The sequence below is a fragment of the Muscardinus avellanarius genome, assembly GCF_963383645.1.
Source record: "Muscardinus avellanarius genome assembly, chromosome: 6".
Classification (NCBI taxonomy): domain Eukaryota; kingdom Metazoa; phylum Chordata; class Mammalia; order Rodentia; family Gliridae; genus Muscardinus; species Muscardinus avellanarius.
Genome location: NC_137791.1, coordinates 135,066,681 through 135,084,394, shown reverse-complemented (window position 1 = coordinate 135,084,394; position 17,714 = coordinate 135,066,681). Strand labels below are relative to the sequence as shown.

At 49.9% G+C, this 17,714-nt stretch overlaps 1 protein-coding gene across 1 annotated transcript in view; it reads left to right on the top strand.

Moving 5' to 3' along the window:
* The window catches only part of EVC2 (EvC ciliary complex subunit 2), a gene marked incomplete at both ends in the record, with an annotated part of 130,776 nt that extends 114,006 nt beyond the window's left edge, over positions 1-16,770 (top strand). Inside the window, 7 exons of the mRNA XM_080697281.1 lie at positions 5,424-5,638; positions 7,733-7,820; positions 9,598-9,794; positions 11,439-11,540; positions 12,823-13,079; positions 13,731-13,849; positions 16,717-16,770. Of these exons, the coding sequence (XP_080553407.1) occupies positions 5,424-5,638; positions 7,733-7,820; positions 9,598-9,794; positions 11,439-11,540; positions 12,823-13,079; positions 13,731-13,849; positions 16,717-16,770 (1,032 nt within the window). The remainder of the gene's footprint in view (positions 1-5,423; positions 5,639-7,732; positions 7,821-9,597; positions 9,795-11,438; positions 11,541-12,822; positions 13,080-13,730; positions 13,850-16,716) is intronic.
* Between the last annotated feature and the right edge of the window lie 944 nt (positions 16,771-17,714).

The following is a 17,714-nucleotide window of genomic DNA, read 5'->3' as shown; positions in this document are numbered from 1 at the left end:
AATCACAGTACTTTTATAGATGAAGGTCACCAAACTTCAAGGTATTTTGCCAATTGCATATAGGCCTCATTCTTGATGTTAGGAAAACAGGGAGTATTCTTCAACTCATTTTATGATGCTCAGATGACCTCAGTACCAAAACCAGACAAAAGTAGCACAAGAAAGAACAATTGCATTTTTGAACACAAATGTACAGTTTATAAGCAAAATGTTATACATATAACCCATTCATCTATAAAACCAATATAACACATCATGACCAGCTTTAGTCTACCCCAGGAATATAAGGTTGGCCTAAATTAGGACGTCCATCTATAAAATTCCCCTAATTTACAGGCTAACTAGGGAAAACAAGCCATACGATCATTTCTTTTCTTCTTTTTCTTTTTTTGGTGGTACTGGGGTTCCTGGAAACCCTTCTACCTCCGGGCTATAATCCCAGACCTATTTTATATTTTTTTGAATTTGGAAACAGGGCCTCTTAAGCCAGCTCCTGGCTTCGAACCTGCGCGATCCTCCTGTCTCTGCCTCCCAAGTGTGGGGATTCCAAGCGTGCGCCACCACGCCCGCTCTTTTCTTTTCTTTTTTCAATTGGTGCATTGTAGTCATACATCTTAATGGGGTACAAGATGGTGGAGGCACACATGCACACATCACTCATTGAGCCCTTCCCCATTCCCACCCCGTTCCCTCCCCCGCCCCTTCTTACATTTGGCTCAGTGATGGACTTGGATATGTTTGTGAATGCATCATGGACATTAGAGGGTTTCCCCCTCCCGCCCCCTCAGTCAGGCTGCTTATCTGCTCATCTGTGGTTTCTCCTTCTTCGTCTAGTTCCTCCTCTGACTCATTTTCTCCCTGGCTTCCACATATTAGGAGAACATCTGGTTTTTCACTTTTTGTGACTGACCAGCCCCACTTAGCATAATGTTCTCCAGTCCCATTCATCTCAGTATATACACAATAATCTGTTGAACTCCACCACCACTTAAGATGACACTCCTCACTCAGCAGAGCACTTAGCCTAGACTTAGCACCTGCTGCGCTTTGGAGTGGCCAGTGCGCAGGTGACCACTGTGCCTCCGACCGAGGGAAGAGCAGATTCACGGTCACTGACGCGTCTGGGGCAGGGTGAGACCCGGGAGTCTCTGGCTTTAGGTTAAACATCATCTCCTGACCCTAAGCGCCGGGGCAACACCCTCTGTTCAGCCCTGAGGCCCCCGACAGTGCAGTTTACCTGAGACCACCCTCATCTTCGTTAATAACTGGGACATAACACCTGCCTTTTCCAGCTTACCTAACAGCTCTTTGGTGGAGCATCATGGCTTCCCATCTCTGCTTTGTTTGAAGGGGAAGAGTCCGTGTGTCCTGAACTAAGCATCCAGTCATAAATCAGGTGACAGTGTCATTAAGTCGGAGCGCACCGGTTCCCTCGACTTGCGTGTGGGAGGAAGACGGTCTGTTTTGCTCCAGATATTAGCCTTCCATTCTGCAGTGTTATTGTCTGTGTAAACCACTTTCCTATTGGGAATGGGCTTTTAAGCTGTAACATTCAGGAGAATTAAAAAAGCATGAAATGAAATGCTTTGCAAAAAGCGACTCCTAAGAAAACAGTATCGAGTGCACCTCATTTGATGAACGATTTAGACTCATTTTGTGAAATTGGAACATATGCAAGGTGTAATTGGATCAGGGTGGTGGCGGGTGGCAAGAATGGGCACATTTAAATAGGATGGACTTGCTCAGAATAGACGATGTGACCCTAAACTAACTGTACCCGACAGTATTTGCATTTCCCTTTAAATTGCCGAGTATCCACTTCTCCAGCCTGACCAGGCACCTCCGGCCCTTCTCCCACCTCCCTCCCTGCCCATGGGCTTCAAGTCACCAGATCCATTGAGTCTGTCTGAGTTTTCTCACTTCCAACTTCTGCCACCCAGCTTCTCTGCCGTATTATCTGGACTGTAGAAACAGGCAGTGTTGCTATCGGCAATGTCAATCCAGCTCTCCCTGGGTCCAGAGCTGCGTGCCATGACATTTTACAACTGTTCTGCCAGTGAAGGAACTCAGACTCAGGAAGGGACAAATCATGTCACCAAAGTCCCACAGCACAAAGCAAACTCTAGACGTGCTGCGAAGCCCAGCCCAGCTCCAGTTCTAATCACCCTCATCCTTCACAGCCCATGCCCATCCGCAGTAACAGCTCTCAGCTCCCGCCGCTCCTCCCTCCCGCACCCGCTCCCTGCTCTGAGCTCTCAAGATACATTCGCGCCTCTGTCCCTTTGAGGGGCTAGAACACTTCTGCAGACCTCCATGCACACTCCTATCCATGTTCTAGGACAAGCCTAAATACTGCCTGCTCTGTGACCATCCACGATTCCCTTGGGCAGCACTAATCTCTCCCCTCCCTCTCTCTGCTTCTGGAACCCCACCTGCTTCTCCGTGATCACAGATGATAGTGGTTCACACAACTGTCTCCCCCACTGCACTGAGTGTTTTGCAATCTAGGGGCCGTGTCCCATTGGCTCTGAATACCTGTGCCCAACACAAAGCTCAAAACCCTATCCTCTATCTATCTCTCTACCTACCTATCATCCATCTGTCTGTCTGTCTGCTATCTCTCTAACCCTCTATCAGTTACCTGTCCATCTTTCTCTCATCGATCTATCTATTCACTATCGTCTCTCTGTTCACCTTTCTATCATCTATCCATCACTCAGTCCATCTGTCCATCCTCTTTCTATCCATCCATCAACTATCATCTTTCCGTATTTTTGTTTACCTATCATCTCTCCATCTTTCTTATCTAGTCATCTGTCATCTATCCATCTTTCTATGTAGTCATCTATCATCTACCCAGCTTCCTATCTATCTGCCTACCCACCTGTCTAGCATCCCTCCACCCATCATCAGCACCATCTGTCCGTGCGTTGGGCAGGTCCCCGAGCGGTGCTCACTGAGGCAGCAGAGCTGAGATGGGGCCAGAGTCTGAGAAGGCCAGGCTTTCTCCTGGTTGTGTCTTTGCCCAACCCTGTGATTTCAGCAGTTTCCCTTACATTCTCTGTATCCTGGTGACCTTGTCTATAAGGAGGAATAAGAAGAAATTCCTACCTTGTATTATTTTGCAGAGATTAAATAAACTGATTCATATGAAAATCCTCTGAATCCAGTCCAGCACAGTATAGGCATTTGGTAAATGCTCACTGTCACCACCACCGTCATCGTCACTATTATGACCACTACTGTTAACTTTGTCCATGAGCCCTCTGCTCTCTGCCAACGGAAGATAAAACAAGTGGCTCTGGCGCCGGGCCCCTGTCCTTGGTATTTCAAGTGTAGCAAGGACAGTAGGCACGGAGGAAGGCAGCTTCTGAGCTGAGTTTTGGGTTCCAGCTGTGCTGAGCGGCAGGCAGATGTGGGCATGGGAGCAGGTGTCTGCTGACAGGACTGAAGCCCTGGGAGAAGGCCATCGGGAGGTGACGGTCTTCTGTTCCTAACCAAGGCTCTTCTAGAACCAGCCCTCTGTGCCTCGCCAGGTTCTCTGGTGACCGCGAGTAGTTTGGGCTTAAGCCTTTCAAATTCCTGCCATGAGCTGGGGTTGGTGTCCCTGGGGAAGCCTGGCCTCTGACCCCAGGCTCCAGCTGAAGGAAACCCGCTGCTGGAAACCTCACTGGGTTCCACTGGGGGATGCTACAGTGAGCGCCACGGTCATAATTACAGACCTCGGCGTGTGAGAAGCTCCGTAGCTTTCAGAGGCTTCTCCCAGCCCCGGGGTAGATGGGAGCCCCCGGCTGGCTGCAGGCTCCCGGGCTGTGTCCTCAGAACACCTCTAGCTGCATTTCCTACTGACTTGGTTCTTGAGTTGAGCTTCTGAGCCTTGGGAAATTTGGGGCCCTTTTGAAGACCCCATACAAGCTTTGGCCCCTTGGCAGCAAAGCAGGCCATCTCATACATTTAGGAGGATGGAGGACCCGCAGTGATGAGGACCATTGGGACCTCAGGGTTAACCCTCCGCCTCCACGTGCAGCACTGGCTGGTCTGGTGAACAGTGAGTCAAAACCATTCTCATTCCCCAGGGCCCAGAGGCCTCCTACCTCCCTGCTTGTCCACCCAGCAGGCTCTCGTGCTAAGATTATCTAATGCTGGTGGCCTGAGCACGCAGGGGCCTTCTGTTTGGCCACTGAGAGGCAGTGTAGCCGGCAAAGGGCTCAAGCCTGCTGGCCTGGCCTCACCTTCTGGCTCTGCCGTTTAATAATCGCACCATCTGGCCAGGCGTGGTGACACTCACCTCTGACCCCAGTACTGGGGATGTCGAGACAGGAGGATTGTGGGTTCGAGGCTAGCTTCAGCAACTTAGACTCTAGCAACCTAGTGAGACCCTTCTTAATTTTTTTTAAAAAGGAGCTGGAGGTGTAGCTCAAAGGTAGACTGCTCTTGGGTTCAGTCCCCAGTACAAAAATAAAATTAAATAATTGCATCACTTGGTGAATTACCTGGACTCTCTGCTCCAATTTTCTTATCTCTAAAACAAGAGAAAAAGAAAGAAAACAGATTATAAAGAGTTGTTGGAAGGATGCAGTGAAATTTTCATGCAGTTGCTCCTGGACTTCAGGTGTTTGATCCGTGATAAATTGAAAATGCTGTAAGCTAGAAGCATATTTACTATAGGCACCTGCTGGTCGTCACAGCTTAGCAGGGCAGCACACTGTCCTGTATCAGGCTCCCTGGGCAACCTCGAGGCTGACGGAAGCGGTGAGACCCCCGCTCAGCATCGTAAAGAAGGTATTGTGCCGCATAGTGTTAGCCTGAGAAAAGACCAGAATTCAAAAGTACGGTTTCTACTGAGTATATGTTGCTTTTACACCATGGTAAAAGCCAAAATCTTAAGTGGAACTATCATCAGTTGGTGCTATCTGTTGAAGGCCTTTGACCCAGCATGCCGCGGGCACCGCTGGCATGAGCCATGGTCGCCGGGCCCTGGCCTCCCGCCACAGCAAGCGTGGGCTGACACTCGGCAATAAGGCAGGGCCAGGGCTCCCGCTCTGCACAGGGATCTTGCTCTGCACACGCGCAGGGGACCTGCCTGCGGCGTTCTCGGGATCTCCCTCTGCACAAAAGGCAGATGTCCCTGATTCTTGTGGCTGTGAAGGTGGGTAACTGGCCCCGGAAAAGAGGGTGTCCGCACCCCAGGGACCTGGGAAGCCTGTCACTGGACCAGGGCTGGAAAGAAGGCTCCGGTTGCTCAGGCAGGCAGGTGAAGGCTCTGCGGACGGAGCGAGCAGCATGTGCAGAAGCTTGGAGATGTGAGTGGTGGCGGGATCACATGGCGCTGCTGCAGCCTGGCCAGGCGGGCCAGGCGGGCCAGGAGGCTTCTGGTGCTGGCCGTTTGAGGCGGGACTTACCACCTGTCCATCCCTGTGCAGGAGCTCCAGGAGCTGCAGAGGAAGCTGGAGGACCGGCTGGCCCAGCAGGAGGCAGCCCAGCAGCAGCAAGCCCTGGCTTGCTGGCAGCAATGGGTGGCCGGCGCGCCGGGGCTGCTGAACGAGCCAGGGGAGGAGGATTCCGAAAGGCAGGTCTCCGCTGTGCTGCGGCAGGCCCTGGGCAAGAGCCAGAAGTTGCTGGAGCACCATCAGCAGAGGTAGGCGGTGGCCCTGGTGTTGGTGGTGCTGGTCCCCTGCAGGGCACCTGCCTGCGGTGTTCACCCAGCATGCAGGCCCAGGCTGGGCTTTAGAAGCTGTTCACTTGCTTTTACCCTGATGGACTCTAATACTTTAAAAAAAAATTTAATACTATTTACCATTATTGATGGTTACTGATAATATTTTAACATTTTATTTTGCGATACTGGGGATGGAACCCAGGGGATGGAACCTCCCAGCTACACCCCAGCCCTATTTTTTATTCTTTATTTTGAAACAAGGTCTCACTGAGTTGCAAAGGGCCTCACTATGTAGTAGCTGAGGCTGTCCATAAACTGCGATCCTCCTGTCTCAGCCTCCCAAATGCTGGGATTACAAGCGTGCGCCACCATGTCCGGCTAACTTTTTATTTTTAAATAATTAGGGACTCAGGAAAAGTTGCAAAAGTCTAGTGTACCCTCTGTGAAGCTTTCCCTAGCATCTTACATAATCACGAGGCAGCATCAAAACTAGGAGCTAACACTGGCATAGCCTTGGCCAGATTTCACCATAAATGTAGCCTTTTATACTATGCTTTTGTAGAATTAGGAGACAGACAGCACCCTGGTCTCCTTTCTTTACCCCTTGCCTTCATTTTCAATTAACACTGTACAATTAGCCTTTGCTTATGGCTTTAGAAACCCTTAGAAAAACAGAATGTTTTACAGCCCTCTAGGTTTTCACTCTGGACATAATCCTGTTGTGGGAAGGGGAGAATATGCAAACCGCATGTCCTGTGCACAGTGATTAATTTTTGAAAACACACATGCAAATTAATTGGAAGGAAACAGACCAGAGTTTAATGGGTGTGATTTCTGGGTGATGAGATTGCAGGCGGTTTTAATTTATTTGATTATGCTGTGTAAATTAATTTATTTGATTATGTCTGTGTAAGCACAACAAAAGGCTCTGTTTTATTGAAAGAATTACAGGAGGGGATGATTGGGTGTGGTTGGAGGGAAATGCTGGAGGCAGGAATTTGAGTTGGGCTGGAATTTTAGACATAGGGGGAGTTCTCTTGTCTGGAGTCTGGAGTCCAGATGCATCTGCCCAAGCAGAGATTTGAGGCCGGCAGGACGGTGGGGTAGAGCCCCCAGGCCAGCCGAGTGGAGAAGGAGAGGGACCCCTCCTGTGGGAAGGAGCCAGCCCGGCTCAGGGGCCCAGCTAGGGCCACCCCTGGACAGTGCTCTGGGCTCCTGGGACACAGGACACTCGTGGGTACAGGCCCAGGTCTTGATCTTCTTCGTTCTAGCCATGAGGACTGATGGGGGCTTCTGGAGTAAGGTCACAGAGCACCCTCAGAGTCACGGGGTCTCTGTGGATCAGGCACTTTGATAAGCGATGCTAAACTGATAACGCTGTTTGGGAAGGCTAAAACGTGAGCAGAACTCTCTGGCCACCCCTATATATCTCATTCTCTCTCTTTCTACATATATATAAATAAAATGTGGCCTAGATCTATGGTTACATACATGATCATATCATGTGGCTTAGATTTATGTTTTTTGGTGGGGTTATTTTGTTTTTCATTTTTTGTTTTTTTCTTTTCTCTCGCTCTTTACCCCCCCCCCCCGTCCTGATTTTTGTTGTTGTTTGTTTGTTTGTTTGAGGTCCTGGGACATTCTACCTCCGAGCTACATCCCCAACCCTATTTTTATTCTTTATTTTAAAACAGAGTCTCACTGAGTTGCAAAGGGTTTCACTAAATAGTTGAGGCTGTTGGCAAGACCTCGATCCTCCTATCTCAGCCTCCCAAGTACTGAGATTACAAGCTTGCGCCACCACACCTGACTTTGTTTTTTTCTTTTCTTCTCCCTACCCTCAAGGTACTGGGGGTTAAACTGAAAGGGGTTCAACTACCAAGCTACTCCCCCAGCCCTATTTTGACAATTTATTTTGCTACAGGGTTTCACTAAGTTACTGGGGTTGGCCTTGAACCTGAAATCCTCCTGTCTCAGTATGCCTGCCTTAGTCTTTGTTATTTAAATAACTAGATGGTCGTCTTGTGGCCTCCCTTCATAACAAAGCCACACTGGATTTTACTTTTGCTCTAGCCTGAGGGAGGAAGAACAGAATAGTGCTGTCCTTGAAGACTTGCTGGAAAACATGGAGACGGATACCTTCGCGAGCCTTTGCAGCCAGGTGAGAGATGTCCGCTCTGATCCTGGCCTGTCCCCTGCCCAGGACACCTCCCCTTCCCCAGAGCCTGAATCTCCTGGGCTGTTGGGTGCAGCTGCTGAAGCCAGCCTGGGGAACCGTGGCAGGTGCACGGAGGCCCCGAGCACAGAGCCAGCAGGAAGTGGACATTCATCCCGTGGCCACAGTGTGACCGCAACAAGATAGCCGCCCTTCGTGTCCCCAGGCTCCCCATTGCCACATTGCAACCCACAGTGGGTCAAAAGACAGAAAAAATAAATAAGTTCCGTGCACTCTGCAGTTAGACCTGGGAAGGCTCCATCCATACTAAACCTGTAGACATTTTTTTCTTGTCATTATTCCCTAAACAATACAGTCAGTACAGCAGCTATTCACGTAGCATTGACACTGTCTTAGTCAGCTAGAGATGAATTAAAGTCTAAAGACTATTATGTGTTATCTAGAGATGACAAAGTCTATAAGATTTGTACAGGTTAAGCGCAAATACAATACCACTTTATATAAAAGGAAATGAATCCATCCCCTGACCATCCCCCCAGAGAAGCAGGACTGAGCTTAGGGACAGAGAGCTCTGCCTGGGTCCCTCTGCTGTCCACCTCTCTCCTTGACTCCATTGCCCACTGCTGAGCTGCCTGCACAGAGGAGACCTGCGGCCAGCAGTGCTGAGCTCCCGGCCTTTCAGCATCCCACCGAATCTGCTTTGCTGTGCGCCTGCTCCGCTCTGGGCATCCCTGTATCAAGTCCAAGGAAGGCTGCTGATTGGCCAGCTCGTCAGACATGGCTGCCCTGTCATCAGCAGGCGTGGCTGGTCCTTGTGCCTCTGTGGTGCAGGACAGTTGTCTGAGCCCTAGCTCATTTTGTCCTCACTTAATATTAGGACCCCCTTGTACAGATTTCAAAACTAAGGCATAAAGAGAAATGAGATCATGAGCCAAGGGCTCGGCACTCTATTCAGTGGAGCCGGGAGCCCGTTCTATTCAGATAGAGCCGGGTCTATCCATTCAAATGAAAGGTTTCATTCAGAAGTCACTGTGGATTCACAGGCAGCTCCAGAGCCTGGGAAGAGAATTCCAGCGCCCACCCCATGTCTCATGTTTCCCCCAGTGGCTGCTCGAGGTCCACATCAAACCCAGGAGTCCACATTGATGGACCGTGTACACGCAGTTCTAGGCTACTTTATCCCCATAGATCCTGTAAGCACCCCTCAATGGAGATGCGGAACTGCCCACATCACAGAGGCCGCCCCTTCCTGATCTCCCAGCCCTGGCCACCGCAGGCCCGGTCTCCACTGCTAAATTCTGCCCACTCTGCCACACTCAGTGCATGCAGCCACGCAGCCTGGGGCCTGGAGACCCTTCCAGGGTCTGCTGTGCATTGCTGGGTGGTTTTCTGCAGTGAACATAGCATGTGCCACTAATCATCCCCTGCAGTTTCCTGGGTGTGACGCAGAGGGAGAAAGGTCGCTAGCTCCCCTGCTGAAGCCGGGCTTTGGCTGCGAGATCTGGGTACCACCCCAGTGAGCTGAGAGCAGATGCAGGGGATGGGTGAAGCCTTCAGAACCAAACGTCAGGGCCGCCAAGGTTGCTAACCAAGTAGATTTTCTTTGACAGCTCTGTCAGTCTGAAGCAGGTTTTCTAGACTGAGCTACTAAAATATTTATCAGCCTGAGACAGAAAGCCCTAAGAATGCGATACATTAAAAAGTGGTTGCCGGTCAAGGGTCGAGGCAGCGAGGGTTTCAGCCTCCTCTGCTTCTCCTCCAGGAGCTGAGGCTGGCCTCTTACCTCTCCAAGATGACGATGGTGCCTGGCGCTATTCTGCGCCGGCTCCTGAGCCTGGTGCTGCCCGGAGCCTCCCAGTCCCAGCTGCTGGCCCTCCTGGACTGGGCCAGCGAGAAGCACCCGGACCACGTGGCGGAGCACGAGGGCAGCGGGGAGCAGGCAGACCCGGGCAGGAGAAGGTGAGTGCTGGCATCCGCTGCCTCTGGAGACCAGTCCTGTGGCCCAGGCCAGGCAGGGGTCAGACCACGCCCCTCCCCGGCCTGCCCCGCCATGCTCAGAGAGTCTTCCAGAATCCAAGTCATGGTTGGGCCTAAAATTTAGTGTCTACTTGTAAATTTTGTCACTCAGTTATTTATTTTTATACTTAATTTTGTCATCATCTTTTTATAGTACTAGGGATGGCACCCAGGGGCATTCTATCTCTGAACTACACCCCCAGCCCTATTTTTTTATACTTTATTTTGAAACAGGGTCTCACTGAGTTGCAAAGGGCCTCACTAAGTAGCTGAGGCTGTCTTCTAACCGGATCCTCTGGTCTCAGCCTCCCAAATGCTGGGATTATAAGCATGCACCACCACGCCTAGCATCAATTTATTTATTTATTTTATTTATTTTTTTATTTTTTTGGTGGTACTGGGGGTGGAACCCAGGGGCTTTTTCTACCTCTGGGCTATACTCCCAGACCTATTTTTATACTTTATTTGGAAACAGGGTCTCACTAAGATACTGAGAGCCTCACTCAGTAGCTGAGATTGGCTTTGAACCTGTGCGATCCTCCTGTCTCAGCCTCCCAAGTGCTGGGATTACAAGCATGTGCCACCATGCCCGGCTAATTTATTTTTTAATACTTTTACTCATGTATTGTAATTATATAGCATAGTAAGGTTCAAAGCGATACATGCATACATATATATGTTTTATTTTTCCAGCAGAATATTAAGAACATAAATTTCCCCAGGCCCATAAGTATGCCATGCATGCTCATTTAAGAAAGTATAAAAAGAATGCATAAAAGGAAAAAGAAGAAAAAATATCTGTGATTCTACCACCTGGAAATTTGATTCCATTTCTTCCTCTACAATGTTTCTTTGTTGGGCTTTGTGAGTGTATTCATGGTGTATATATTTGTGTGTGTGTACATTGCGGGTATGTGGATGAACATATACACGTTTCTCTACTTATGACAAGGTCACAGCCTGATAAACCTATCATAAATTGAAAATATCCTATGTGGAAAGATAGGCTGCATCTGGGTGATGCATCTTGGCTGCCCACGAGCCCAGCAAGCAGCTCAAGGCTGATGAGTTCACAATGCCTGCCCCATGGCTGCCCCGCGGGCTGGGAGCCCCATTGGCAGCTGCTGCCCAGCATCCACAGAGGACTAGACCATGTATTGCTAGCCTAGAAAAAGACCCAGACTTGAGCTGGGCATGGTGGCGCACACTTGTAATATCAGCACTTGGGAGACCGAGGCAAGAGGATCGCAGATTCAGGCAGGCTGGGAACTCAGCACACAGCCCTCTGGACTGCGCTATTCCCCTGGCTCCCTTTGCGCCGATGTCCCTCTTCCGAGCTCCTTTCCTCTCTCTGACTGATGTCACCTCTCACCCTGGGTGGGGAACCCATGGGGGCAGAGAGGCATCTCAGCCAGGCCCAGAGGTGTCGGTTGATGTGTACTGAGTCAACAGAACACAGGCTGACGTGCTTCAAGTGGCTAGCCCCAGCCAGGTCGTTGCTGAGGGATGGAGCCCGTGGACTTTATAGGATGGCTGATCTCTGTGATGGTTCTTTTTTAAGCTGTAAGCCTCCTTTCTTGCCATCAGGAAACACCAAGGTTGGTGGCAAGCCTTGGAAAGCCGAATGCGAGGGGATCTGAGGAGCAGAGGACTGGAAAAGATGCTCTGGGCTCACCAAAGGAAGGAGAGGTGAGGAGCCCTGCTTGGGTGGGCTGGGGAGGGCGGGCCACGGGCCTGTGACAGAGGGGACAGAGGGGAGGGCTGAACACCACAAATCTCCATTCCATGGGCTTAGTTTCATAGCTATCAGGATAAGCCCTTAGCTCTCCCCGTGGGAGGATGTTCTCCTAACATTTATTAGCATTTTAATTGCTGTATTTATTTTAGCTAATGGGTATTTTAAGGGATATAATTAGAAAAGGAATAATTCCTTATTGCTCTTCAGACATTATTGTTCCCAAAGCCCTTTTCCTTCCCGTTGCTGAGGATGCTAGAACTGAAACTCTGGGAGCTCGATGCAGAGGCCCAGGGCTATGGTTGGTCATGGTGGCCACGGGACCTGGGACCCTCCAGTGGCCCACACCTCAGGCTTGAGCTCCTCTACCAGCAGGGCTTCTTTTAGCTGTGTTTTTTTTTCCACACCTAGAGAGCAGAGAGAAATGAGGGGCAGAGTTATTTTGATATTTACAAACCATTGGCCACATGTCTCCCTTGATTCCAACTGGAGGAGATTTAGGAAAACCTTAGCATCTCATGGGACCTTAAACAGTGACACCCACTCTGTGTTCTGGAAGAGATGAGGCCAGGCAGGAGCCAGAGGGCAGGAGGTGGTGAGTCGACCACATCCCTCCATCCAGGCCTGGCCCGCCCGCTGGGGATGTCCTCCAGGAGGACTCTCGTGACAGGGCCTTGTCCTGGCCAGCTTGGCAGAGCCCAGCCTGTGGCCTTCAGGTCGTGTGGGGTTCTCAGGGGTCCTCATGGCCTTATCGCAGCTAGGAATCGGGGGCAGCTCAAGACAGGATTCCCCAGTACAGGAGAGTCCCCAATCCAGCCACACACTCCTGCTGTGGACACTTTTTTGTCTGACTTCCAGTTGTTGCTCTGTGACATCAGCTGCTCTGTGATTTCCACAGCTGTTTTGTGACATCAGCTGCTTTGGGGGTGGGGCCCATGGTGTACTGTGAATGTTTGACAGCTGAGGTGGGCTGAGGAGGCCTTTCAGATGTAGCATTCACCCATTTCCATGGTGTAAAGACCCCGTCAGAGGCAGTGAGGGTCAGTCGCAGAATACTGATGCTACAGCTGGTTTTAAGGCAGTTTGATGACCAAAGAGGAACTAATAATGATTCTTTGAAATGGCCTTTGGTTGGGGACCTCAGGACCCAAAAGATTCTCTGGGAGAACCCTATCAGAAGAAGACTCAGGAGGGTCGGAAGGGCCCCAAGTGTTTGACCTTCTGTTCTCTCTTTAGCAGATTACAGAAGACATGCCTCCCCACCAGAGAGAGGATGATGTTCCCTGGGAAAGAAAGCTGGCCACATCTGTCCCTGGAGCCCATCGGCGAACTGGCCCCTGTTGCCCTCGTAGGGGCAGAAACTATCGATGTATTACACACGGGAGAAAAGCTCTTTATATTCCGGAACCCAAAGGAACCAGAGATCTCCTTGCATATCCCTCCCAGGAAAAAGAAGAACTTTCTGAACGCCAAGAAGGCCAGCAAGGCCTCGGGTTTGGGCTAGCCCCCAAAGAAAGGTCTACAGGAGGCATATCTGAGGACAGAAAGACTTCTTTTCTCCTGCACACCTGTGTTTGCTTTATAACTCAAAATGTGCAATGCGCAAATTATATATGCGGAAGGCTCAGATGCCCCCCAGCACACGCTGGCTTTCAAGGGCTCAGCTGAACACAGCCTCAGGAATTTCCATTTGGCCAACTCTCTCCTGCACCACAAGCCACAAGCAACTCCACTGTCTACCTGTCAGTCTGGGGGTCACCTGTCCTCAAGGATCTGGAGGAGACCCTGCCCCGGGCCACACTCAGGGCACCCGTGGGACACGTGGTCCTGTGTTGAAAGCAAGGAGCTCTGCTCTTATGTGTCCTGTTGGCTATGTGTTCTGTTTTCATAAAGGGAACTTAAAATATATATACATATATATATATGTTTATATATTTTTATATATTATATAAATATATATTAAAATATATATATATATATATATATATATATATATATATATATATATATATATATATATATTGCATGCAGCTTTTCTTAATGGCTTTTTTTGCTGTATGGGGAACCATTCTTTTTATTGTTTCTGTGATTCAGCTCCCCCCTGTGGTGTCTGACTGAGAGATCTGCCCTCTGTCTGTTGCCAGAAACTACATCAGCCACGGGGCCATGCCATCGCCAGCTCAGATCCCAGTTATTGTCCCATTTTACTGATGGGGAAATTCAGAAGCTCAAGAAAGGAGGTGATTTTGATGAGATCATAAAGGCGAGAATGATCAAAGGCAGGATTCATTCTTTTTTGTGTGTGGTACTGAGGATTGAACCCAGGGCACTCTACCTCTGAGGTTCACCTCTAGCCCTATTTTTTATTCTCTCTTTTGAAACAGGTACGTATTAAGTTGTGGAGGGCCTCACTAAGGAGCTGAGGCTGTCCTTGAACCTGTGATCCTCCTGCATCAGCCTCCCAAGTACTGGGATTACAAGCGTGTGCCACCAGACCTGGCTAGGATTTATTCCTTATGTCCTCCACTTGCTTCCTTTCTCCCGGCCTGACTGATGCTTGAGTTCAGTCAACTGCCAACACTTAACCTGCATGGACACCTTGCAGGTGGCTCACATGTTGGCAGGTCCTGCCCTTCCCATTCTCGGCCATGGTCAAGGCTAGCGGTGTCTGCTTAGGGCTGGGCCAGGCCACTGGGAGCTTTTCTGAGCTCAGAGAATACAATCAGAATGGGCCTTCCAGAGAGTGGGAGATTAGGAAGGGAACCGGTCACCGTAAGGGGAGGAAGAGGGACCTCTGGTGAGACCTTTGCCACATGACAGCCCCTTCCACCTGCTAAGTCGGTCCCCCAGCAAGGCGGGTATGTTGTTATAGCCAAGGAAGCTGAGACATGGGGAGGCTGGGAATGGCCCACCATCACAGCACCATGAAGGAGGAGCCCTGGCTCTGGGCCTCCTAACTTTAAAGCCCCCATGTCCCAGGGGACACCCCATTCCCGGTGGCAGCCCAGGGGCCCGGTCCTATTTGCAGTCCCGTCAGCCCCCATACAGCACAGTGGGCAGGGTCTCTTTCCAGCGGTTGTACTTTTTGGGGAAGTGACTGTTTAATGAGCTGCCAGGTGGCTTCAGAGCCACATTAGTGAATAGACACAAGTCGGAGTTTGGATTCTGGGGAGGACTTGGTGGTGCCTTGCGTGACCTTGGAAGGTGGCCGGGGGAGAGACCTCAGGAAGCCCCGAGAATGAGTGTTCTGATCGTGAACCCCAGTAAACAGCTCCTGCTCTGTTGCAACCCCAAAACAATCCCTCTTGCAAGACCAGGTGTGTTACAATCAAATAGCATGTCCTTGAAGTCCCTATCAGGACCCAGGAGATATCTAAGACACCCCGATTAATCGTGTGACTACCGAACTGATGCCAACCTCACAGACCTCCTACCCAGCCCTCACAGAAGTCTACAAAAGAAGAAACATGAGCCTGGAGAGTGGTTCATGCCTGTAATCCCAGTACTTGGAGGCTGAGACAGGAGGATTACAGGTTTGAGATCAGCCTCAAGCAACCTAGCAAGACCCTGTTTCAAAAATAAAAATAAGAAGGGCTGGGAGTGTAGGCTGGAGGCAGAGTTCCCTTGGGTTCAATCTCTATTACCATCAAACAATACAACTAAAAATGAAAGAGCCAGGAGCCCCCAAAGATGTCTCTCGCTCTGTAGATGGCACATTCTCCCTCGAATGCGCATGTCTTGCTTTCCTAAGGAAGTCTCTGCCTAAATAAAGCTCAATCCTTTGTCTTGGAAATTCTTTTCCAATCCACACCCACGCCATGACAACCTGATGGGGTCAGTTTCCCCATCAGAAGGTCCAGAGGGCAGAGCAAGGACAGAGAGAGCGCGAGCGGTAGTTGCAGATGGGATAACGGAGTGGGAAATGGCCTCTGAGCTCCCATAAGCCACCTTGAGCTGGCCCCTGCTCTGCTCCTTGGGCAAGTCACCTGACCTTTCTCCATCCACAAAGTGACGAGCCTCCCTCCAGTGAGGCTCAGATGCTACCGGGTCCGTGACGTGCCGAGGGCAGGGGGTTGTGGGCTCCCACATCAGGTCCTCCTGTGCCCCTCAAAGGGGACTGTCTGCCTTTCAGATAATTTCCCGCGTCCATGGGGGTTCTGCCTCAATTATACATGGTTACAGCAGATTGCACAGGAGGATTCTTAAAAAATCACCTGAAATTATCGGCTGAAGGCTGATTGAAGAGGCTGTTAGCAACCACAGGAGGTGCCCACGTCTGAAATCCGACAGAGGGGCCTGATGATCATTCCCCTTACTAATGGGCAGAGAGAGACGACTGATCTATTCACCACACCTAAACCACCTCGGTGTGCCGGGGAAGCTGGGGCTTCTGGGACCTGGTAGATCACGTTTCTGTCCTGTCCCTTCTTCTCTTCATCTGCAACATCCTGGTCTGAACAACACCTTGAGAGCTGAAATGTCATCAAGAGTGAAGAGACTGGATTTTATGACTACAGTGTCTGGTCAAATGTTGGTGTGCGCTAAAGGCAGGTGATTTATTTCATTATATATTCACATATTCACAAATCGAGCCCGGCTTTTCCTTGTATTCCTGATCCCACTCTGGGTGAAGGCCGTTTTCTTGAAGGGCCACACCCACCACCATGCAGAATGCTGTATGGCTCAAACACTTTGGCCCCAACACTCACAGGAGTTTAACCTCCAAAGTCCCTTAACCTATTCATGGTATGGAGAAGCGGGGCTTTTGAGAGGTGGTTAGAGTTAGAAAAGATCATTGGGTTCAAACAATTCAGTCTCGGTAGCTCTATCAAAACGGGGAGAGCCCAGCAACAGAGGCACATGCCTGTAACTCCTGTACTTGGGAGGCTGAGGAAGGAAGATGGCAGATTCAAGGCCAGGGTGCAGAAACTGTTCCAAAATGAAAAATAAAAAGGGCTAGGGTATAGCTCAGTGGTAAGCTGGATTCAATCTCCAGTACCACAAAAGAAAGAGAAAGAGAGGAAAGAGAGAAAAATAGGAAGAAAAGAAAGAAAAGGAAAGGAGGGAAGGAAGAAAAGAGAAAGAAAGCAGCCATTTACAGACACACACGTGCTCCTTGTCTGTGGCCAGGTGAAGTGCCGCACCATCTCAAGACTACGCCAACAAGAAGTCATCGCCAACTGAGGCCCAGAAACTTGTTCCTCCAGACCACAGAGCCAAAATCAACCCCTGCACAGACACCGGGACTAGCTGTGGGGCCCTGGGTGAGCCCCGTACACCTCTTCTCTCCTCGTGTGCACCGTAGAAGGAGGATCTGAAATGGTATTACTGTTCTGATTCTCTCGAGGTTGAAAGCAGAGAGTGAACTCGCAGCCCTCCGGGCAGGGGAAGATGAGGGGTGGCGGGTTGCTTCACCGATGGAGCTGTACTGACATAGGAGAGGAGAGCACAGTAAAATAGTGTATATTGGTTTTCTGTTGCTATCCAGCTTTTTAATTACACTAATGAATATTTAATGATATGAAAAGCCTTTAGTAAATACTGGCACATGAAAAAGAGGATCAAATGAGGTAACCATGCCTAGCTGTCAATCAGTGTCTGAGGAAGGAAGGAAGGAAGGAAGGAAGGAAGGAAGGAAGGAAAAGAGGTTCAGAGGGAGGGAGATAGGAAGGAGAGAATAAAGGAAGGGAAGGAAAGTTGAAAGAGGGGAGAAAAGGAAGGAAGATAAGAAGGAAGGATGGAAAGGAAAGGGAGGGAGGAAGGGGCGGGCCCTGTTTTCACATGAGTGCAAATAGGTAACAAGACCGGAGATTAGCCGAGGAAGATGTAGGCACCGCTCACGCCGGAGGGTTGATTACAGTAGATTTTCCTTAATTTTTCGCTTGTGATTTTCAATAGCTTCCAAATTGGTAGTAAAGAATGCCTATTGCTTTTGTAATCAGAGAAGAAGCACACACGTGATATGTAAAACCAGAGGTCTGCAATAGAGAACACAGCTCCTTGTATTAACCCTGTGATCCTTGTCCTGGTTCCGGAGCACCTCAAGCCCGTTTCACACGACAGTGACAAACCGTGAAGCTGCTCTTCCCAAGAATCCTGCTCACCTATGATCCAGCGGGTCTGAGTGA